General features: G+C 37.9%; 1 protein-coding gene across 1 annotated transcript in view; it reads left to right on the top strand.

Annotated features, from left to right (window-relative positions):
* SNTB2 (syntrophin beta 2) overlaps window positions 1-24,777 on the top strand; it is a 38,903-nt gene that overhangs the window by 13,347 nt on the left and 779 nt on the right. Inside the window, exons 3-6 of the mRNA XM_023756092.1 lie at window positions 702-912; window positions 7,336-7,478; window positions 16,034-16,230; window positions 23,122-23,306. Of these exons, the coding sequence (XP_023611860.1) occupies window positions 702-912; window positions 7,336-7,478; window positions 16,034-16,230; window positions 23,122-23,306 (736 nt within the window). The remainder of the gene's footprint in view (window positions 1-701; window positions 913-7,335; window positions 7,479-16,033; window positions 16,231-23,121; window positions 23,307-24,777) is intronic.

Raw genomic sequence — 24,777 nt, forward strand, 5'->3', positions numbered from 1 at the left:
AAGCATGCTTTCTATTTCTTTGGCATGGAAATTAAGACAGTGTTTTATTATAGACTGTACAACAGGTTCTCTCATATTAGGTCAGTGGTCGGCAACCTCATTAGTCAGCAGAGCCAAATATCAACAGTACAACGATTGAAATTTTCTTTTGAGAGCCAAATTTTTTAAACTTAAACTATATAGGTAGGCACATTGTTATTAACTTAATTAGGGTGCTCCTAAGCTGGCCTTTGCTAAAAACGTCCTCAATCTGAGGGGTCGATCTCAGCGAACGTACCCCCACTTCTTCTAACGCCACTTTTTCAAAATAGACTCGCCCAGGCCAAAAACCAACTTCTGCGCATGGGCCACGAAGTTTCAATCGCACTGTACGTGCGCGCCCGCACATGGTATTTTGTGTAAGAGCCACACTCAAGGGGCCAAAGAGCCTCATGTGGCTCGCGAGCCGCAGTTTGCTGACCACTGTCTTAGGTTATTATATTAACACATTGAAATAGGAGACCCAACAGTTAGTCTTTCTGATGATTACCAGTATCTTTCCACGTGGTTTTCCCTGGAACTGGAGAAAACTATGGAATTAGGAGAAAGCATCTCTATTCTGGAATGTAAAATTAAAATAGATTCCCAATAATGTGTGTTAAACTCTGGCAGGTTTGATGACTTCTGATCTAGCTCACTTTTTGTTTTCTTTTTCCACACAGATTGATAGAGCTACATTCTCCCGATAGCAGGAACACATTGATCCTACGCTGCAAGGATACAGCCACCGCACACTCCTGGTTCGTAGCTATCCACACCAACATTATGGCTCTCCTCCCACAGGTGTTGGCTGAACTCAATGCCATGCTTGGTGCAACCAGTACAGCAGGAGGCAGCAAGGAGGTCAAGCATATTGCCTGGCTGGCAGAACAGGTAGGCTGGGCGACAGGGCAGGGTTGCCATTCATAGCCAGGATGGTTCCCCCATTTCATATGTATCACGCAGTCATGTCTGGACATCTGGATTGCAGAGCTTTGTTTATCCTCCCTACCATTTAGCTATTTATTGCTAATTATCACCACCACCAGAAGAACTGACCGTCATGAGAATCATCATCACAACAAACTAAAAAGAGGCTCTTATTTATCACCTCTGTTCTTAATGACAGAACATACTTTTCATGATTTTAGAACAGGATCAGCAAACTGTTTCTGTAAAGGGCTAGATAGTGTCACAACTACTTGCCATTGTAGCAATAAAACAGTCATAGACAGTATGAAAATGAATAGGTGTGGCTGTGTTTCCATAAAACTTTATTTACAAAAACAAGTAGTGGGCTGCATTTGGCCCACAGGTCATAGTTTCCCAACTCCTATTCTAGTCTGTTGACAGAGTTTTAGGAACAGCAGGCTTAGTCCCCTGCTCTGGGAAAAGTATAAAATATACAAAGTATTTTACAAGCCATTAGACAAATGTCTTTCCCAACTGAAAAATGAAGAGAAACAAGAGAACCTAAGTGGCTATTGACCGAAGGGAAAGGAAGAACGTAATCCAAGTTTGACGTAAGGGAGACTAAAAGTTCTATGCGATGTATGGTACAGACTTCTTTTTTTGGGTCCTTCACTGTCAGCTGGGCCAGAAGGACTTGAAAAAAGAAGACTGGACTTGGGGTTCAAAGAAGAGTGTTCAAGTGCTAGTTCTGATTTTCACTGGTTTTAGATCTTTTTAAAAGTGCCTTCATCTCTTTAAATCCTGGTTCCTTCATGTGTGTGCAAGGGGGCAGGCAGTTAGTATCAGCCCAGGGTGGTTTTGTTCTTTTATTTTTGTTTTGTGTTTTAAGTACAGTTTCCCAGGTCGCCTCCCCCAACCCCCACGCCTTCCACCTCAAAAGAGTTTTGAGCCCTAACCGGTTTGGCTCAGTGGATAGAGTCAGCCTGCGGACTCAAGGGTCCCAGGTTCGATTCCGGTCAAGGGCATGTACCTTGGTTGCAGACACATCCCCAGTAGGGAGTGTGCAGGAGGCAGCTGATGTTTCTAACTCTCTATCCCTCTCCCTTTCTCTGTGTAAAAAATCAATAAAATATATATTTTTTTAAAAGAGTTTTGATTTGGTAGATCTATTGTGAGGCCTGGCAATCTTGTTTGGTAACTTTCAGTGATTGTGTTGTGGACCATTTTGGATTCTACTAATCTATTTTTTTCAGCTCTGAAATTTTTTAACATTTCAAATAATAATTATAATAAATTAGAACATAGAATTATATTACTAACACAAATTTAAGAACCATATATATTCAGATATTTGATCATTTTTAGGGAGCATAATTAGAATAACTAGACAGAGAAGAAACTAATGAAAATCATGTTATAACTACTTATGACTTACAAAAGTTTTAGTCTTTTAGTTACGTTTATCATTGTTTCTATTTTTTATGCAATGGTTGAAAAACACCATTGAATGGTAATTTTTTGTGCTTTCAGCAATGGTAGAAATGTTCATGATTTTTAACAGGTAATAATTCACATAGTTCAAAAATCAGAATAAAAAGTTAAGAGGTGAAAAGTCTTACTCTTTCCTGTCCCCCATCCGCCTAGTTCTCACTCCCAATTCCCCAGAAAGATCATCAATTTCATTACTTTCTAATGATTTGTTTGAAAGTTTCTCTATGCAAAAAGGAACATATATCCTTCTTTTCTTCTCTTATGAAAGAAGATAGCATATTATGCACACTATTTTATACCTTGCTCTTTTTTTCATTAAACAATATGTCCTGAAGATCTTTCCATATCAATGAACAGAGGGCATTCTTTTTTCCTTTGTGTGATTGCAGTTAAATAAGCACTCTCCCAATTTCGCTGTTATCGTCTTTTGCCATTATCAATGATGCTGCAATGAATAACCTTGTAGTTTGTTCTTTAAACATGTACTGTCCAAAGTCTGGTTCCGAGTTCAGATAAATCAGGGTACAAGGGAACCCACATATCTGAATATATTTGGTTCATAAGTTTGTGTTAGTATTAAAACTTTGGTCAGAAAGGGATTTATCGAGAAATTCACATCAGTTCCTGAGTTTGGATAATGACAATTCAGAGAGTAGGGGATATTTCTCTATCTGTAGGATAACTCCCAGAAGTGCTGAGTCAACAGATATATTAATTATCTATTGCTATATAATAAGTTACCCCAAGACTTAGTGGCTTTAAAATAACAAGCATTTACCTTACACATTTTCTAAGGATCAGGAATCTGTATACAATTTGCCTAGGTGGTGCTGGCCCAGGATCCCTCATGAAGTTGTCAAGCTGTCAGCCAGGGTGGCAGTCATCTGAGGGCTTGACCGGGGTTGGAAGGTCCACCTCCAACACGATTAATTCACATGGCTGTTGGCAGGAGGCCTCAGTTTCTTGCTGCCTATTGCAGAAGTCGTCAGGCCTTTCCACGGGGCTGCATGAATGTCCTCAAAACATGGCTGATAATTTCCCCTAGAGTGTTGATCTTAGAGAGAGAACAATATGGAAGCTACAGTGCCTTTTATGACCTCTACTTTATTCTGCTTTACTCTCTTCATTAGAACTGTGTTACTATGTCCAAACAGCCTACACCCAAGGGCTTCACCTCTTAAGGGGAAGAATAGTAAAGAATTTGTGGGCATAGTTTTAGTTTTGTTTTGTTTTTAATCCTCATCAGATGATATTTTTGCCCTTGATTTCTAGAGAGAATGAAAGGGAGAAAGGAGAGGAGAAAGAGAAACACGGATTGGTTGCCTCCCACAGGTGCCCCCATCAGGGCTGGGGACCTGTAACCGAGGTACTTGCCCTTGACCGGGAATCGAACCTGAGACCCTTTGGTCCATGGGCCAATGCTCTAACCACTGAGAAACCAGTCAGGACATATTTTTAAACTGCCACAAAGGGTATGTGCATTTGTAATTTTGATAAATATTTCCAAATTGCCTTCCATAAGCCTTGAACTAATTTAGATTCCCAGCAATGTTAGAGTTGCCAGACTTTTAAAGTGAACTTAATATAGTTCATGCGACATACAGACAAGTCGGAGAAAAATTAAGCCACCAATTCATCACAGTCTGTTTTTTGTGGACTGTATTATGTGTGTTTCCTCCACTCATTTGTTAGCTCCTGGAAGACAGGAGCACACTTTCTAAATCTTTATTGCCACCAGAGAACTTAGCCTTATGCTTTGTATTATAGTAGAAGTGCAGTAATTTTTTTCTTTGTCTCTGTATATACATACAGAAAGCAAGCAAACAAGTCACTAATTATTAAATCTTGTCTAAGAAGACAACTTTAGGGTTCGGAAATAATACTAAGAAGAAAAGTTTCAGCCACTTTAAAAATAGTACCACTGAACTAATTCAAAGTACCGTTTCTAAAATACTCTTGATTTGTACTTTTCTGAGGTAGTTGTTTGGGTTACCCAAATTAAATATCACTCTCAGAATAAGGTGTTGAAGCAAGATTGGATAGCATTTCTCAGAAGTATCATGAGCTTATATTTATGATAAAGGTTGGACTAGGTACATGCCAAAGTCTTTTCTGACCATAAGATTGTTTAAGAGTGTGAAAATGGTCAAGATAATTTCAGATCATATAACCTATTTAATGTAGGTAAGCATTTCTTTTGGCAAGAGGTGCATCTCCTGAAAAGTTTTCATATAAATGAAACCGTTCCAGTTGTACTTGGAAAACATAGTCATTTGGGGCAAATAAATTAAGAAAGGACCATTTAACTTTAAATGATTTCTCCTTAATTTATCCTTTTTGTTATTTCACGTTGTCATAAATTGAGTTTGCTTAAAACAGGGAAAACCTATAATATAGATATTTGGTAACTGATAAATAATCTGTTCTATGCAAAGGGACTTCTCTATTGATACTGATTTTGATGTGACTGATAGTTTACCTTTTAGTTTATATCCTTAAAAGGGAATTTTCTTTAAGTGCATCAAATGGGGGAACATTAATTATCTATAAAATCAGTATTTTTAAGCATTTGAGTATAGGTTAGAAAAGCCAAGACGGCCAAAGAAAACTTTGTTCTCACAGTTCCTGCTTGGTCCCTGATAATTCCCCAGATGTGTAAAGACTCAAAGTAGTATTAGTGAAATGGTTTACTTAGTGTTTGCTCTGTGTTTTCTATTATAAAAAATAAAGAAGTACATCACTTGTCAAAAAGATTTATTAGATTAAGAGATTTTAGGGAAAGAGTAGTAACTATTAGTATTTTTTCATCTTTAGTGCTATCTAACTCTATTTATTCAAAAATAAAATTTGCAGAAGGGTCTTATTTGGCCAGAGTATATGCAGGCGTATGGATGTGTGGATGTTGAAACACAAGCAAACAAAAACCCTAACATTAGTGTCCCTTTTTTCTCCAGCCATAACCTCAATAGTGGAGCCCCAATGCTGCTTGCACTGATACCACAACTGAAAACACAAGCTATATATAGCAGGCAGCATTTGACTTCTGTAAAAGCAAACAGTATCTTTATAAGTTAAGGCAAATAGGCAAACAGAATGACTTAAATTGAGGCTTTCTTATTCTCCAATGGTAAGTAGAAAAGGGAAAAGATATTCTCCAAAATCTAAGGACTCAAGAGAGCTAAAGAATAAATACTTTTTAAATTTTTTAATTGAATAAAAAGTTTTTTATCTTGAAATTGAATATTCTATTGACATTTGCAGTTTTCTTTAGAGCCTAAAATATTTTCCTTGGGAAGAAATACATTTCATTTAGGTTTTCCAAATCCATATACTCTGATCTAGCCTTCAAAATTTCTTTCTTACAACTTAGGAGATCATTAATTTTTTAAAAGTCAGATGATCATTTTAACCCTTTGGGAAGATAGATGTTACATTATTTTCCCTATTGAAATATTATCCATAACAACTTCAGAGACAAAGACTTAGTAGTAAACATAAACTAGAACTCCCTTTGGGGTACCTGTGACCCAAAAATGTAAGAATCTAGAAAACCTATTTAGAGATGGCATTCTCTCTCCAGACATTACAGTTACCTATGGACTAATATAGAGTCTTAGAAAATTTGGGTTCACTGGTAAGAAAAGTATAATTATTTCTACAATAATTTGCTTGAATTCTGAAAGTCAGATCACGTATTTTTGTGCTTTCAGCACACAGTAGAACAAGGGTCACTTCACTGAGTGGAATCCATTTCCCACTCCTGGAATCAGCTGGGGGCTCTAGCTAGGAGGAAGGAGCCCGAGTGGTAGTTGTAACACACAACAGAACCACTTAGGCCATTTTTCAGATTATAAATTTATTCTTAAGGTGCTCTAACATGTCCAGATTATCTTCAGAAGTCATTAAAGAGGAGAAAATGAAAAGGGGCTCTGAGACATCTCTTTAAGAGACAAGTGATTCAACAATTTGGATTCTCATTGAAGCCATCTGTCACTGTGATGATAGTGAGCTGAAGAATCAGTGTTAAAATACACTGTTGTTAAGCATTGTCTGCTCAAAGATCTTATCTCATGAGGGCAAATGTTTTGCTTAAATTTATTTACTTACTGATAGATTTTACAGAGAGGAAGGGAAGGGGGGGGTAGAGAGAGGGGGAGAGAGAAAGAGAGGAGAGAGAAACATCAATTTGTTGTTCCACTTATTTATGCATTCATTGGTTAATTCTTGTATGTGCCCTGACTGGGGATCAAACCTGCAACCTTGTTGTGTCAGGAGGATGCTCTAACCAACTGAGCTACCCGACCAGGGCCATGAGGACAAATATTTTGATGATACCAAAGCTTTTTCTGAATGTAGTCTTTTGCTTTTGGGCCTTGGATCCTTGACAGTATGGATAAAGAGTGGTGGTTTTCCTTTATTTTAAACCCTCAGATCATTGAACTTTATGCAAGTAAATGCAATGGTATGTTTGAAACTGAAACATAAACTTCCTAAGTATAATAGAGAAATATTTGACAATAGTTTATATGAGTGTTTTCCAGAATACAATATAGTAGGTCATCAGCATTTAAAAAAAAATAGAAATGATCAGAGTACACTGCACAAAATATAGGGATTATATTGTGTTGGAAATTTTTACATTCAGTTATTTATATATGTGTGTGTGTATTGGGTTATAATGTAAAATATTTTTTTCTTTTTTAAAAAATATTTAAATCAGGCTTTAAAATTCTTTATTATTGAAAGTATTTAAAATATATTTCTTACAAATAATATTGGAGAAATACTGATGTTTAGAAAATATGGATGGAGAAACAAATGGAGACCTGCTATGTCAGACCACCACTGAATGGACTTTTATAATTACATATCGTTATAGTTAGCTCTGCTTTCTGGATTTCACCATTGTAACAGGCAAAACTAGATGGTGGAAGACAACAGTGGAGACCTGTTCTCATGGCTGTGACTGAAAAGGATTTGCTGCTTTATGACTGTATGCCATGGACAAGGGATGCCTGGGCATCACCATGTCACAGCTACCCTCTTGTTGCCACAAGGTAAGACAAAAGACACAAAAAGAAAGTATCTGTCCTACTCTAAATCTTCTAAAGAATTTTAAAGTGAAGTCTATGATCTTAGGTGCCTAAAATAGGATTTAAGTAGCTGACATAGTTGATTTAGACAAAAACTTTTATTTCACAACCTTATTGATTATTTTGCTTCTCTTAGTTCAGAATAAATGGTTTCTGTCATTAGTATTTTTGTGCGCATTTTTTAAGTTGTTGAAGCCGCTTTCTAACTGCTCCCTTCAAGACTTGCTTAGTCATGAATATAAGTAAATAGTGTGTGTTTTTTTCCTTTACTTTATTGACTGTGACTACAAAACCACTGAAATTGTGGTAGCCTCTTGACCGAGTGATGAAATCATTTAAACCAGAATGTGGTACTGTGGATAAACCACACAGCTCAGCCAAAATATTCTTCAATTTCTCTTTCTGGTAGAAGAGCACATAATTTTGATTCCATCAAATAAACATTGATTTGACCTGAAGCAATGGGATGTTTCTAGCATGCTAGAAGTGGGGAGTTGGAAGCACAAAGAACAGAGAAATGTAGATTTGGGTGCCAATATGTCTTAAGAGAGAACTGGAAACTAGTTACCTTGTGTTAAACTAGAAGACATATTGCACATTTAGTTTTATTGGAGCTTTAAAAAGAATCAGGTTTTTTTTGTTGTTGTTTTTTATTGATTAAGTTATTGCATATGTGTTCATATCCCCCCCATTGCCCCCAAGAATCAGGTTTTGATGTAACTCAGAAACTACACATTAAAAAGGAGCCCCACAGAAAAGCATTTGTTACTCAAAAGAGCTAAATGTTGAAACCATCTGGTATGTCCCACAGGGAACAGTGGGGAGCAGTCCTGCTTTGAGCAAGCAAAGATTTATGCGAGGAAGGGTATTCCTTACATTACAGGAAGACTTTCATGTTATATAGGACTTCCTGCAACTTGCCACGCTCCCTTACATATATCTCTTTTTTTTAAATAAAAATACAATTTTTACATAGCTTTTCAGGAGTGTCTCTGTGATTTAGAGCTGGATCGCCTAGATCACAGAATAGAGACAAGGGATTTGTTGAGCCTCAGAATGAGAGAGGTCCCCTCATTAAGTCCTTCAGGTCATAAGGGTCCTGCAGGAAGACTGACTCTAACCGTCAGTTTCTCTTATTTTGTTTCTTTTTTTTTTTTTTAATATATTTTATTGATTTTTTACAGAGAGGAAGGGAGAGAGAGAGAGAGAGAGTTAGAAACATCGATGAGAGAGAAACATCGATCAGCTGCCTCCTGCACATCTCCTACTGGGGATGTGCTCGCAACCTAGGTACATGCCCTTGACCGGAATCGAACCTGGGACCTTTCAGTCCGCAAGATGATGCTCTATCCACTGAGCCAAACTGGTTTCGGCCCTTATTTTGTTTCTTAATCCCCACTAAATTATAACCTTGAGTTAAGAACTGTGACTTAGCCATCTCAGTACTTCCTATAATGCTTTGCATATAGTAGGCCCTCATTAAACTCAGTTGAGTTAAATTCTGTTACTTAAGTTATAGTTTCTCTGTCATGGTTACATTGGAAGCATGACAGGAATCCTATGAAAACATGTGGACATGTCTCAGTAATTATAAGTGCAATGATTAAATTTGCAAAGAGTTAAGCTTATGAATATGACTGTAGAGATTGCTTAAGTTTAAATTTCAGGGTAAAAGCTTATTCTCTAGTTATGATTATAAAATGCAAGGAGGGTAGTTTTATCCTTAGACCTTTCCTTAATTGTGGCACTGTGACATTCCATAGGTGAGCCTTTGTTTAATACTAGAAATTACAATCCCATGAACAACTAGGTTCTGGCCATGGGCTAGACAAGTCCTAGACTACAAAAAGCACTTTGGTACTAAGGAAGGAAATGGGGTGTTTGTGTTTGTACTGTTAGTGTGGTATTAATTTGCAACTAAAGAAAAGTTAGAAATAAATTTAAGAGTTAAAATTATAACAGGAGTAGATCTTCATGACCTTGGCTTGGGCAGAGCTTTCTTAGATAGAACACCAAAAGTGTAAGCAACAAAAAATAAGTCAATTAGACTTCATCAAAATTTTTTTAAAAATTTGTGCTTCAAATGTCACCATAAAGAAAATGGAAAAAAACAAAAAAGAAAGTGAAAAGACAACCCACAGAGTGAGAGAAAATATTTGCAAACTATATATCTAATCAGGATCTTATATCTAGAAAATAGAACTCTTACAGCTCAATAATAAACAAATAAATTACCCAATTAAAATGGGAAAAGGATATGAATAGACATTTGTCCCAAGAAAATATACAACTAGTTAATAAGCCCATAACAAGATGCTCCACATAATTAGCCATCAGGGAAATGCAAATCGAAATTACAGTGCGATAGATACCTCTTCCTACCCACTAGGATGCCTATAAGTAAAAAAACAGATAATAATAAGTGTAGACTTGGATGTGGAGGAAATGAAACTGTCATACACTGGCTCCTAGAAATGAAAATGGTGCAGTCAATGTGGAAAACAGTCTGGAAGTTCCTCAAAAGGGTAAACATAGAGTCACCGTATGACCCAGCAATTCCATTCCTGTGTTGTATACCCAAGAGAAACAAAAACTTATGTCCACCCACAAAATTACACATGAATGTTTACAACAGCATTATTTATAAAACCCAAACAGTGGAAGCAACCCAAGTTCATTCAAATAATGAATGAATAAAATATGGTATATCCATACAATAGAATATTGTTTGGAAATAAAAAAGAGTAAGATTTTGATAAACTCTGCAATATGGATGAGCCTTGAAAACGTTATGCTAAGTGGAAAGGAGCTAGACACAAAAGACCACATAGTATTTGATTCCATTTGTATAAAATGTCTAGAATAGGCAGAGCTATAGAGACAGAACAATTAGTCATTGCCAGGAATATAGGGTGGGGAGTGGGAGAAACAATGAGTATCGGATGTCTTTTGGAAGTAATGAAAATGTGCTAAAATGCAATGTGGTAGTGGTTATATAACTTTGTACTAAAATCTATTGAACTATACATTTTAAATGGGTAAAGTGTATGGCATGTGAATTATATATTTCAATAAAGATGTTATAATTAAAAAAATACAATGCCATTTAATGGAAGGGACTAAGGCCAATCCTTAATAAACTTGAGTTTGAATCCTTATTTTGCCACTTCTAGTAGGTAATTGGGAGCATGTTACTTAACCTTTCTGTGCTATAGATTTTTCATTTGTTAATGAAACTCTAATGAGATAGGTCGGGTGTGAGTAATAAATGAGTTAATACTTGTAAAATGCCTACAATGGTACCTAACACGTTGTTAGCTGCTTTAATTATAAGAATAATAATTTATTATTAAGTGAAAATAAGTCAAAGAAGAATTCTATATAAAAAATATAATTGGTTTAATTTGGCCATTGTTAAAAGAGGAGTTTAGTTTTACAACAGCTTTTACAAGTAGTGAAAGTTTCATATTAAATGTGAGGAATTCAAATGTATTATTTGGATCAACCTAGACATGCAAATTGAAATTGTCCATTAATTAAATGGGTGGGGCCTGTAGCTCCCTGAACATGTTTCATGCTAAGAGTAATTAATGTGACAGCAGGGATTCTTAACTCCTTGTTCAGGAAGTACCAGTGGATTAGGAACATAGATGACAGGCAGATGAGAAGTTTAGTTTTTCCATGTGGCCATCTCCACCAGGTGGAATTGGTTTAAGTCAGTACATGATATAATTAAGTGGGATTTTATCATCCTCTGTCTCCCAGAGTGGGTAGAGTATGGTCACTGAGAGAGAGGCCCGAGGATGGAACCAGACCAGGAGGTTTACCACAAAGAAAGGCAAGGCCAGAAAGTGGTGTGCTTGTGTCTTTTTAGTGTAGGGGAAAGAGAGGGTTTGAGATTTATATGAGTAACTAGAGGCCCAATGCATGAAAATTTGTGCAAGAGTAGGCCTTCCTTCCCCCAGCTGCCAGCACCAGCTTCCCTCTGGCACCCGGGACCCGGGTTGGCTTCCCTCCAGCCCCAGCTTCATCAGGAAGGACGTCCGGAATGATGTCCAGAAGACGTCTGGTCTAATTAGCATATTACCCTTTTATTAGTATAGATGAGAAAGGGCTGAATGTTCACTTTTCACTGATTCTATCTCTAATACTTATGAATGGATGAGACAAGAAAAAAAGATAGCATAAACACATAGGGAAGAAAAATTAAGGACCTTGATTATCCACAAAAGTAGATGGTCAAAAATCAAAGAACATTGTCAGGGTAGTGTAATTTAAATTATCATGAGTTATCATTTATATTGGCTTGCACCCCTACAGATTCTTGGAAAGCAAGGCTTCGTGTGTGTGTGTGTGTGTGTGTGTGTGTGTGTGTGTGTGTGTACTTAAATAGCTGATATTTCAGAATTATGTAAAACATTAAAGTGGTAAATGAAGAGGATTTTTATTTATTTTTTTAATTTTATTTTTATTTTATACATCTCGTGAGATTAAAGCCAGATACATGATAGAGGTAGAAGAACACATTGGTTTAAAGGTGCTGTGAGTTTTGTAGGATGTGCATTTTGTCGTCTTTTTCAATAAGCTCTCTTTGGAGGAGAAAAAGATCCAAAGAAAGTGTGACTGCTTTACAGTGTGGAAAGGGAGTGGTGGTGTGCTTGTAGCACTTACAGGGCAAAAGCTGCTAAAACGCCTTTGCGTGAGCTCATCTGGCCTCCCCACTAAGGGGGCCTTTTGGCGGCGTGCGCTAACTAACTGCTCACAGCAAAACTCCAGCAGCTGGTTTGCATTAGATTCCCTCTGCCAAGTATTTCATAATCAGATCTGTAGGAAACATTTTCCTAGACTTTATTTTTTTAATGTCTGACTTGGGATTAACAACCAAACTGAATATGGTAGACCGCACCCTGTCACTTTCCCCATGCTCTGCCTTACTTGGATGATATGTGGAGTAATTTTGAAGCTTATTTAACTCTTGCTGAAATAGCTAATGTTTAAGTGGCATGTTAGTTCTCTCGGAATCAACTCAATGAGGCGGTTCTCAGAGTCTACTTTCATGGACCTCTGGGGATCCCTTCTTCAGGGGATCTGAAGATGAGTTCAAAATTATTACTAAGAAATAACTTGCTTTTTTCACTGTTGACATTTGCACTGAGAGTTGGTAAAATTGCTGGTGCCTTATCATGAATCAAGACAATTGGCACCAAACTGTATGACTTGGAGGGGGTGGGAGGATGCCAATTTAACCTAAAAATGTCTTTGTTGGAGCAGTAAAAATTATTCGTTTTATTAACTCTCAATCCTTGAGTATTCATCTTTTTAATATCGTGAAGTATGGTGGTTTTCTCAAAAGAAAAGCACCTGTGTATTTGAGTTGTGAGCTGAACTTGCTGTGTTTTTCATGGAACACCATTTTTACTTGAAATAACAACTGGCTGACAAACTATGGTAACTGAGACTTGGGTATTCGTCAGACATTTTTCTCTAAAATGACCAAAATGATTTTGTCACTTAAGAAAAACACGGGTAGTATTTGTTGTCAGTTATAAAATTCTAGCTTTCAAACAAAAATTGGAATTCTGGAAAACGTGTATCTGTCCCTGTGAGTTGACAGCTTTCCAGCACCTAAAGAATTTTCTGATGATGTAACAGTAATTATCAATAAATATAATGGATGCAAACAAAAGCATTTTAATTTCTAATTATCATTAAATATAACGAATGTAAACAAAAGCATTTTAGAGTACAGTTTAGTGCTTCTCAACTGTAGCCTCACACTTGAACCATCTGTAAGTGAGGTGTTAGCAAATGTCACTTTTTGATATTGCATAATGAGATGGTTTAAATGTTTGGAAAATCTGCATAGCTCAGTGAAAAAATATTTTCCAAGTGACCAATGAATGATGTTACAAAATCATGCAAGCATATAAAAAAGATCCATTCAAAATGCAAGAGAAACCAGTGGATTTTTAATGTAACAGGATATTAACTTTATTGGTAAGGTTTCAGATCCTACAATGCAGCTGACCTTTAAGAAAGCACTTGATGCCTGGATGCAGTTGCTCAGTGATTGAGCGTAGACCTATGAACCGGGAGGTCAGGGTTCGATTCCCAGTCAGGGTACATGCCTAGATTGCAGGTTCAATCCCCAGTGTGGGGTGTGCAGGAGGCAGCCAATGAATGATTCTCTATCATCATTGATGTTTCTATCTCTCTCCCTCTCCCTTCCTCTCTGAAATAAGTAAAAATATATTTAAAATATATTTTTTAAAGCCCTAGTTGGTTTGGTTCAATGGATAGAACGTCAGCCTGTGGACTGAAGGGTCCCAGGCTTGATTCTGTTCAAGGGCACATGCCCAGGTTGCAGGCTCAATCTTCAGTAGAGGGTGTGCAGGAGGCAGCCAATCAGTGATTCTCTCTAATCATTAATGTTTCTATCTCCCTCTCTCTCTCCCTCTCCCTTCCTCTCTGAAATTAATAAAAATATGTTTTTTAAAAAAGAAAACACTTGGCGTTTTGGTTCAGTGGACAGGATATCCACAAATATCTCAAAAGTCTATTAAAATACTTCCTTTTCTAGCTGCATACTGTGTGAGGCTGGGGTTTCTTCATATACTTCAACTACATACTGCAACAGAACGCAGAAGCTGATAGGAGAATTCAGCTACCTTTCATTAAGCTGGATATAAGAAAATTTGTAAAAAATTAAAATAGTGCCACTCTTCATTAAATGTTTTTGTTTTGGAAGATATTTTAATAAAGATAAGTTATTTATATTAACATGTCAATGGGGAAAAAAAAGGAGACATGTACTACTATTTGTAATACCTTAAACAAAAAATTAATTTTAAAAAAAACATGTGACAGGTTTATTATTTTTAAATGAATTAATAATTATTTTTAAATTGCTCAGTTTTAATTTCTAGTTATCAATAAATATAATGGATGCAAACAAAAGCATTTTAATTTCTAATTATCAATAAATATAATGAATGTAAACAAAAGCATTTTATTTTTTTATTTTTTTTAAATATATTTTATTGATTTTTTACAGAGAGGAAGGGAGAGAGATAGAGAGTTAGAAACATCGATGAGAGAGAAACATCGATCAGCTGCCTCCTGCACATCCCCCACTGGGGATGTGCCCGCAACCCAGGTACATGCCCCTGACCGGAATCAAACCTGGGACCTTTCAGTCCGCAGGCCGGCGCTCTATCCACTGAGCCAAACCAGCTTCGGCAACAAAAGCATTTTAGAGTACTCAGTAGTTTTTAAGAGTATAGAAGGGTGCTCAGACAAAAATGTTGGCAAGCCACTAGTTTAGTGCTTCTCAACTGTAGCCTCACACTTGAACCATCTGGAAAAATTTTAATGAAGTTTCCTGGGCCACACCCTAGACCAGTTAAGTCTGAATTTTTGAGGATGTGAGCCAGGCATCAGTCGTTTTTAAAAGCTATTTACCAGGTGATTCTAGTATACAGCCAGGGTTGAGAACTATAGTAATTAACTTGGTTAAACCAGTTGGTGGATTAGAAGAAATTGCCTTTTCTTTAAGAAATGCACTCTTGCCTTTTATCTGAACCAATAGTGACTCCCTGACAACTAAGGGCAATGTAAAGGAGCACCCATTTGCTCTTAGATGTGTTCTTCCTCAGGTTGTTAGAGGAGTGAAGGAAGGAGCCAACATATTTGTAGAAAATATTATAGGTATACAGCCTACCATGAAGCCAACAAGACATTTTTTTTTCTCTTTGCTGTACATTTCTTAGTCAAGTTTTTAAAAATTCTGAATGGAAAACATTGTCGGCTGGATTTCTAATAAGTGAGGAAGTATGTACTTTTATACTGATCTACTTAGAACTTATAGGAAATATTTTTTGGAAGAAGTGAATAAATTGAACTGTATTAAGTGGTTGCCATGAAACAAAATGTTGAATAGTTTAATGACCCTAAAGAAAATGACTTTTCTCTTGTTTTTTTCCACATCTGTACTTCACTGTGTGTGGGGTTTTTTAGCAGTTTCATTGAGGTATAAACTGTAGACTTTGGGTGATTATGATGTGTCAGTGTAGGTTCATCCTTCACGCGCACACACACACACAAATTATATTTTTATATATATATATATACACACACACACATATATATACACACATATATACATATATATATATATATATTTACACACACACACATAATCTGGTGAGTGAGGTTGATAAAGAGAGCAGCTATGCATGTGTAGGGGCTTATCATTTCCTAAACAGAATTGAACCTTTTATTGATATGCATAGCCTCTTGGGAGCATAAAAATGTCAGTGGGAAATTGGGGACTTGTGCCTGTGACACCAAGGGTCATTTTATGGGAAAACAGAATGGTATCTACTTATATTGAAATGTACTTCTCCAAACACTGCTGATGGCTTTTATAATTTTCTGCGTATCAGCCGGCATCAATTGCTGACATCTTCCTCCGACAGTACATTAAGTACTTTTAATCTTTACTCTGTTTGTGGTCCTAGGTTGGTTCATTCTGGCTCTGGATGTCGATCACCCTCCCTTGGTTCTGACCTCACGTTTGCTACCAGGACAGGCTCTCGGCAGGGCATTGAGATGCATCTCTTCAGGGTGGAGACACATCGGGATCTGTCCACCTGGACCAGGATACTCGTTCAGGGTTGCCATGCTGCTGCTGAGCTGATCAAGGAAGTCTCTCTAGGTATAGATCCTGGCATTTAACTTATAATAGTAATTAAATTGAACTGTTGTTATACATAAAGTACAAGTCATTATCATGTGTACCAGACTTTAAAATGTTCTGAAATATGGCAGCTTAAAGTGATCATGATGGGAAGAAACCTGGTTTCTTTGTTTTAATAGCGAAGTTTTTCCAAGCCTTGTACATGACTCTGAGCACATTCATAAAACCCTCTGTACAAGATGGCAGTTTTACTGTTCATCATTTTAATCTGTCTGATAACATAAAGACTCATTTACCAAGTACTAGATGCATTGACCCTCTAGTTAAGATTTGGAATATAAGATATAGATAGATACCCTTAAAATAAGCTTATGGCTATAGAAAAATAATTTGGAATACCAGTTTCTTTTCAAAAGTTTGAAGATGTGTACCCAATACTTATTGAAATAAGCATCTGAAGGAATTAATTTTGGCGATCGCTTTCCATTCTTAAAGCGCCCTCTTGTGGCTAGTCTATATGATTAGGGGTGTGGTTTCATATGTATGCACAGTATTTGTGTATTATGCACCGTATATATGTACAGATATTTCCAGATTGCCTTTCATTTTAATAAGAACAGAGAATAGTCAAAATTAATATCCAATTACAGTTTCTAATATAGTTTGAATTGCTTTAAATATCTTGGTTATAAGTTGGTTTACTTAATTTTGCTGCTTTTATCCATGATTTTATTTTATAGACCTAGTTTTACAGAATTTATAAAAGAGAAAATGTTTCAAGAGCAGAAAGTCTTGTGATTTATCTTTCTTTCTGTTGCTCTTGAAAGCGAGGGAGCCCATGGCTTAGAAGTGCAGGGGCACAGGGACAGTTTCTTAGTGTTGTCAGATAGTGCAGATCTTCATCTATTTAGGACGTCGATATTTTCCTCACAGCCACAGTGACGATCCAAGCAATGACACCAGTGACTAGTAAGAACCCACCGTGGGTTTTGACCAAAGCCACCACATCCACTCTGTCCTTCTCAGTGGTCTGTCTCCTGTCTGTTTTCTCTGTGAAGTGGTTGGTCACCACATTAAGGGCTGTGGGGCTCTAGTTTTCATCTTGACCACAGACTGTGCTTTCTGGGATGGCCAGTGCTCAGTCTGAAGGGCTGCGATGCTCTGTGTTCCTGTGCGGAGCCTGAACAATCAGGCGAGCACACCCATCCTGGCATCTGGGGTCATCAGATCTTCTCCGAGGATCCGGAGAGATATGCTTCCCAAGCAAAGAGTTCAACTTGGATTTTTTTAAAAATATATATTTTATTGATTTTTTACAGAGAGGAAGGGAGAGGGATAGAGAGTTAGAAACATCGATGAGAGAGAAACATTGATCAGCTGCCTCCTGCATACTCCCCACTGGGGATGTGCCCGTAACCAAGGTACATGCCCTTGACCGGAATAGAACCCGGGACCCTTGAGTCCGCAGGCCGATGCTTTATCCACTGAGCCAAACCGGTTAGGGCTCAACTTGGATTTTTAACATTTTTTAGTTTCGGGTTGTTTCTTTGGTGTCTGGGAGCCAAACTTTATCTTCCAGGAAATAAAAAATCTATTTAATCCCCGGCTCACAATTGTTTAAATAGAGACGGCTTGAGGAGGAGAATAAAGACAGCTGGTTCCTTATATTTTTAAATAGACAAAAGAAACATTTTTAGGTAGATTTTGAACTTGTTGTTCTCATTCACAGCCTTATTTAATCATTACCTTGGTAATACTTTCATTTTCACAATTCAGGTCAACTGATGTGCTATACCTGTTAATCACTTACTCTATAGAGGTCTGCCAGATATATTAAACTGGCTGAAGGGAAACTGCTTTGGTGAAAGTCAAAGTTTCTTTAAAACGTGTGTGTGTACATGCACATACTCATGTGTGCACACTTAGTCTGCTGTCTTAATGTGTGTATACTTAGTACACACATTTGCATATATACACACATACAAACAAAAACAAGCATGTTCTTTAGATACATGTTACCACCTTCTGGTCCATTGATTCAGAAAGGTTCATTTAAAACCAGTTAACTGCCACGCATCCAAAACGGAAACCATCCCCACACGCCACGATATTTTGAATTTAATTTAAAAAATCAATTTGCAATGAATATTATAAAAATAAATATATTACTCACAATTCGGGTGTTCTTGAATATTTTCAGCTGAAAATTTTTTAAAGTTGGTCAGGGCTGCCACTTAGGGGAAATTGTTTGTTCTTTTTATAGATGCACGTGGCGTGTGTGGAAGGTCCACCACTTGCGTTTACAGGCACTTATGGCATACAATGGGTAAAGCTATAATTGTGGCCCTAGCCAGTTTGGCTCAGTGGATAGAGCCTTGGCCTGTGGACCAAAGGGTCCCAGGTTCGATTCTGGTCAAGGGCACGAACCTTGGTTGCAGGTTCCTCAGGGCTCGTGCAGGAGACAACCAATCGATGTGTTTTTCTCACATCGATATTTCTCTTTGTCTTTCCCTCTCTCTTCCACTCTCTCTCAAAATCAATGGGGAAATATCCTTGAGAGAGGATTTAAAAACATATATATATATACACACACACACACACACACACATATACATACATATATATATATATATATATATATATATATATATATGTTAAAAATAAAATTATAATTGTGGCACATTATACTACATATTCAGATATATAATGTTCATTTGTTCATTTCGTGTGTTTTATTTTTATTGATTTCAGAGAGGAAGGAAGAGGGGGAGAGAAATAGAAACAACAATGATGAGAGAGAATCATGGATCAATGCTCAACCCTGAGCCACACCAACCAGGCTGTTCATTTCGTTTTAAATCTTTATTAGATTATAGTTACAGTAGAATTGATCTGTGATCCTTCTGATATGCAAGGACTTTTTTCTTCTAGCAAAGATGAACTTCAAGATGACTAAGCAGAGAATACAATTAACTCCCTCAGATCCATAAAACCATTTCCATTAGTCACAGGGTTTGAAAATATGAAAATACATATGAGTGTAGCTGTTTGTAGTTTAAGAAGTATGCTTTTAAAGGCTTAATTTTATTATATCAATTACCCAAGCTATTGAAGTTTTTAAATCGTGCAAGAAGCTTATGAAGATACTTTATATTTCTGTAGCTTTAGTAAAATGGGCTAAGAAGTCATAGACATAGGTAGGAATTGCATTAATAAATATGCAGAAAATCCTAAGAGGAGAAGGAACATCGGCATTTAAAAGTATATTGTTGCCTGGCCGGCATGGCTCAGTGGTTGAGAGTCAACCTGTAACCAGGAGGTCACTGTTCGATTCCTGGTCAGGGCTCATGCCTGGGTTGTGGGCTTGAGCCCCAGTGGGGGACATGCAGGAGACAGCCAATCAATGATTCTCTCTCCTCATTATTAATCTGTTAAGAGGTAATCCGCACTATTAACTGGTTAATTAATCCGCATTATTAACCGGTTATTAGTTAATCCGCATTGTTAACCGGTTAAGAGTTAATTGGAACTATTAACCAGTTAATAATTAATCCACATTATTAACTGTAACAATGCGGATTTTGTAATCAAAGAAAACATGATAATTTCAAGAGAAACATCAAAAGTGCTTTATTCAAAGTAATGTCCATCACTAGCTACACATTTCCCCCATCTTTCAGGTAATTTGTGGGTACCGTCCCAATAGAACTTTTCTTGTTTTGAGGCAGACCATTCAGAGACCCAATTTTCCACTTCTTCGTACGTTTTGAAGTGCTGCTCAGAAAGTACGTGTGCCATCGATCGGAACAAGTGGTAATCTGAAGGAGCAATACAACAAAATAGCATACATATCAACTCGCATATATATCAACATATGTATAACTCCATCTATTGAAAAAAATCCGCATTATTAACCGGTACACCTAGTAAGTCATAAATGAGATACGTGTTAGATAACCCTAACACACAACCCTCTGAGGCAAATTTTATCACCTCCATTTTCAAGATGAAGGAACTGGCGTTAGTGTGGCTGCAACTTGAATTGGGGACTTTCTGACTTCAAAACCAGTGCCTCAAGCCTCTGCACTTAATGACTCATTCTTACGGCCAAATCAAACTTCTAGAGGGCATATACGTCATCAGTTTCTCTTAATTCATTAAATCAACAAATATTTACTGAGTATGTTATTAGTTACAAAGCTCTGCTTGGTAATGAGGGAAATAAAAATAAATAAAACTTACCTCATGCCTTTGACCAAATAGCTATAAGTGAGGAACATAGTGTCATGTTCTTCTTTGTAACCCTGAGAATGATTAGCCTGTTGCTTATACTTGATGGACTGGCTTTCCCTATGCGTAGTAATGGAGAATGTTGCCTCAGTCCTTCTCTGAGAGTCCTGAGCAGCCCAACCAGGTTGAACCTGCGAAGCCCACTCCCTTCTGGGTTGTTCTGAACGCCCAGAGGAGCCCACACGGTCCTGCAGCTGGGAAAGGGTCTTGCTGGAAACATTGGTGCCCCCAGAGTCCTCCTCCCGTGTAACTGGCCCCAGAGCAGCAGAGACAGGATTTGCAGGGTAGAATTTATTTATTTGCAGGGTCTTTGTCCTTCGTGATACACTGGTAACCATTTAGAAAGACACATGGTAGCCCTAGCTGGTTTGGCTCAGTGGATAGAGCGTTGGCCTGGGGACTGAAGGGTCCCGGGTTCAATTCTGGTCAAGGGCACCTGCCCAGGTTTCGGGCTCAGTCCCCATTGGGGGGCGTGCAGGAGACAGCCGATCAATGATTCTTTCTCATCATTGATGTTTCTATCTCTCTCTCTCTCCCCCTCCCTCTCTGAAATCAATAAAAATATATTTTTTTAAAAAAAGAAAGACACAAGGTAGAAAACACAAGTTATATTTACCAGTATTTATCTTGGTGTGACACTAATAGATTTATTACTAATTAATGAGCTTTTCTTTCTCTTAGCTGAATTTTTTTTTTTTTTAGTATTAAGGGAGTTGCTTAGAAAGTTATCTTTAATGTATGTTATTACACTCAACAATATCCTTGTGGTTTGAAGAAGGCAATGTCCCTTCCACTTAGCAGATTATGAAGTGGTAGCCAGGGCTGTAGAAGGAAAACCAGGGTGGGTGGGGACAGGCAGTATCAAAGGAAGAGCATTCGAGAAGAGGAATGGCCAGTAGGGTTAAATGTGTCAGTTGGGATGATTTCGGATGCAATTAATAGAAAATATCCTCTAAAACTAGATTAAACATTAAAGAAACGCATTCTCTTACATAAAAGAAACGAGTAAAAGGAGGTGGTGTTGTGTTTTCTCTTCCCAATCATAGTTCTTTTCTATCTGAGCCAGTTTGGTTCATATGCACACCCTCGACCAACGCCAATCACCAGGGGAAAGCCAGGCTGCCTGGCCCAGAGGCTGTCTGCCCTTGAAGTTGAGGTCACCCTTCCCTGAAACACTTTAGGAGAAAATAGAAACCTGAATAAAATTGGGGTTTGGCTGTAAAGGAAGAATGGAGAAATAGAAGCTGGGTAGACAGCCAACAATGAGCACTACCAGTATCAAGTAAGACAGGGCTGGAGAAGCAGGTCGGATTTAGCAACATGAAGATAATTGGTTCCCTTGGGGAGAGACACTTGGTGGTGTGATGGCTGAGGATGGGATGGGAGGTGAAATGTGGATAAACTGAGTGTAGACCGGCTCTTTCAAGAAGTTTTGCTGTGAAGAGGAGAGAGGGGACTGGTAGAAAGTGGAAGGTAAGGAGCTGAGTAGAGGTATTTCTTTTAATGAGAGAGACTTGAACATTTTGAAAAGTTAATGGAGGGATCCGTTTTAGAGGGACATGTTGCAAATGGCTTGCCTTTGCTCGCTGAGATTGCGGATCTTGCCCCACTGGGGACACCTGCAGGCGGAAATACTCACCCGCCTGCACCGCACCTTCTTCAGCCAGTGCTGCAAGGACCTGGGCAGATCCTTGTTCTTAGAGCTTTTCTAAACTAGAAGTGACCCCTCTCTTCTCGTCAGACCTCAACACCCTTGACTATACTGTAGCTTCAGGAATGTTAATAGAATAAAATTATCTTGAAAACTCTACGCTGGTTGCCTTGATTGGTGTCTTGATTGGGATCTGTCTGTTCTTTCTCCAAACCCCTCAGCCATTCATTTAGAGATTATGGCACTGGATTACTTCTACAAAGAGTTATTATTTTGTTGTTATTTATTAATCCTCACTCGAGGATATTTTTTCCATTGATTTTTAGAGAAAGTAGAAGGGATGGGGAGAGATAGAGAGAGAGACACATTGGTTGCTTCCCCCATGCACCCTGCCCAGGGCCGGGGATTGAGCCTGCAACCAAGGTATGTGCATTCAACCAGAATTGAACCACAACCCTTCAGTCCGAGGGCCGACACTCTAACCTCTCCCTATCCATCACTGCCTGTCCATTTGGTCTATTCTTTAGGGCCTATCTGAAGTCCCATCTCCTACAGGAAACCTTTCCTTGACTTTGGCCTTATTCGGTTCAGTGTGTAGTCATGTTCTGTACACCCTACTTTGCACAGGGGTTTCATGTTTATGCCTCTTCACCTGTGAGGTCCTTGAGAGCAGGGGCTGTGCCTTTTCCTTCTCCAGTACCACACACAGGCTCTTGCCAGCACGGGCTCAGTTGTCACTGAATTGAACTGAATCAGATCAGATTTCAGGGAGAGTTATGGTAATTTCCTTATCTCAATCAAGATGTTGACTTGAGTGACCAGAACAAAACTCACTGTAGGAGGTTCCAAATAGGTTAGGTATCACACATTCTTAAGATTTTGTTTCCTTTTTTTGAAGTCAGAAGAATCCTTTTCCACCTGACAACTGAAGCCGGAACTTTAACAGAGCGTTTGCTTATCTTCAACAGGCTGCACATTAAATGGCCAAGACGTGAGACTCACTGTCCACTACGAAAATGGGTTCACGATCTCCAGGGAAAATGGAGCCCCCAGCAGCTTGCTGTACCGCTACCCCTTCGAAAGGCTGAAAATGTCTGCTGATGACGGCATCAGAAATCTGTATCTGGATTTTGGTGGTCCTGAGGGAGAACTGGTGAGAGTTTCTGAAAAACATGTTTATTCTAATAGCTATTCTCTTTCTCATTTATTGTTTCTTACCCTCTTGTGTAGACATATTATGAACTGATAATCCACTTTTTTCCAGGAAACTGTTCTTCAGTTTTCAAGATGCAGTGGATTTGGGTTCTTTTTTTTTCTTTCCCACATTTGGAAATTATTCCCTTTTTTAGAAGTATTTTTTTTTAATCTTAGAAAAAAAAAATAGCCCTTTTAAGAAATAGGTTTTTATAAACAATAAGATATTAAATATTAAACATTTTAAATACTAAATAAATTCTAGTCATTGCTATTTAGCAGTTTCTTGGTATAAGAATTAAAAGTAATAGGGTGTCTTGGTTGCTACAGAAATTCTGCTGATCAGAGAAAAAGATGCAGAGATATGTCCATACAGCCATCATTTTCTTTTTTTACCTCCTTGTCCCTTAAAGGAAATTTCAACAGGAACTCATGATCCCCTTTAGAGAACTAGAGAAGTGTATTTCAGAAATCATAAATTGTGATAAAGGAGTAAAACAATGCCTTTTCTCTCTTATCAATATTGAGCCAGTAGTTCAGGTCTTATATGTGAAATCTTATGTCCATTGACACAGTCACAACAGGTCTAAGTTGGAAAGCAGAATCTTGACACTTTAGAACTGAAATAGATCTGTTTTGAGCACACTGGCTAGAAATCTTACTTTAAATGATGAAGCTTTGGGAGACTATGGGAGGCCATGAACCAGGGCTTTTCAAAAACCTGAAGCATTAGAGACAGTTAAAAGCTTCTATTAAATTAACTTCTATTAAAGTAACCAGTTATTAATATCAGTAGCCATATAGCAAGCAAGGTATTAGATTATCCCCAGCTATTTATATATTTTTAAGCCCTGCTTTACATTTAATGTATGCAAAGTTTAGTGAGGAATTTAATGCTCTATAACTATGCTCTTCAAGTCCTAGTTTTCTTTACAAGGCATAATTCAGCCGTGTCCTATTCCTGGTCTCTGTTATCAGTGCCACGGTGATTGACCGCCCCTTGACTCATGCAGCCAGACCCCAGGTCTCCTATGCATCTGGTGCCAGGTGTCCAAATTAGAGGCCTGTGCTTAGGAAGGTATAATAACCCTCCTTACTAGCCTCAAGAGTTGTCATTTCCACCACAAACTTATATGAGGTGTCAAAATCATGCCATAGCCCTAGCCCATTTGGCTCAGTGGTTGAGTGTCGGTCCGCGGACTGAAGGGTCTCAGGTTCAATTCCAGTCAAGGGCATTCTGGTCAGTTGCAGTCTCCAGCCCAGTCGTGGGAGGCAACCAATCAATGTGTCTCTCTCACATCAGTGTTTTTCTCTGTCTCTACCTCTCTCTTCCACTCTCTCTAAAAATCAATGGAAAAATATCCTCAGGTGAGGATTAACAACATCAAAAATCATACCATAGGTGGTGACAGTTCAGCTGAGCTTACTGT

Source organism: Myotis lucifugus, unplaced genomic scaffold (genome assembly GCF_000147115.1).
Source record: "Myotis lucifugus unplaced genomic scaffold, Myoluc2.0 scaffold_88, whole genome shotgun sequence".
NCBI lineage: Eukaryota > Metazoa > Chordata > Mammalia > Chiroptera > Vespertilionidae > Myotis > Myotis lucifugus.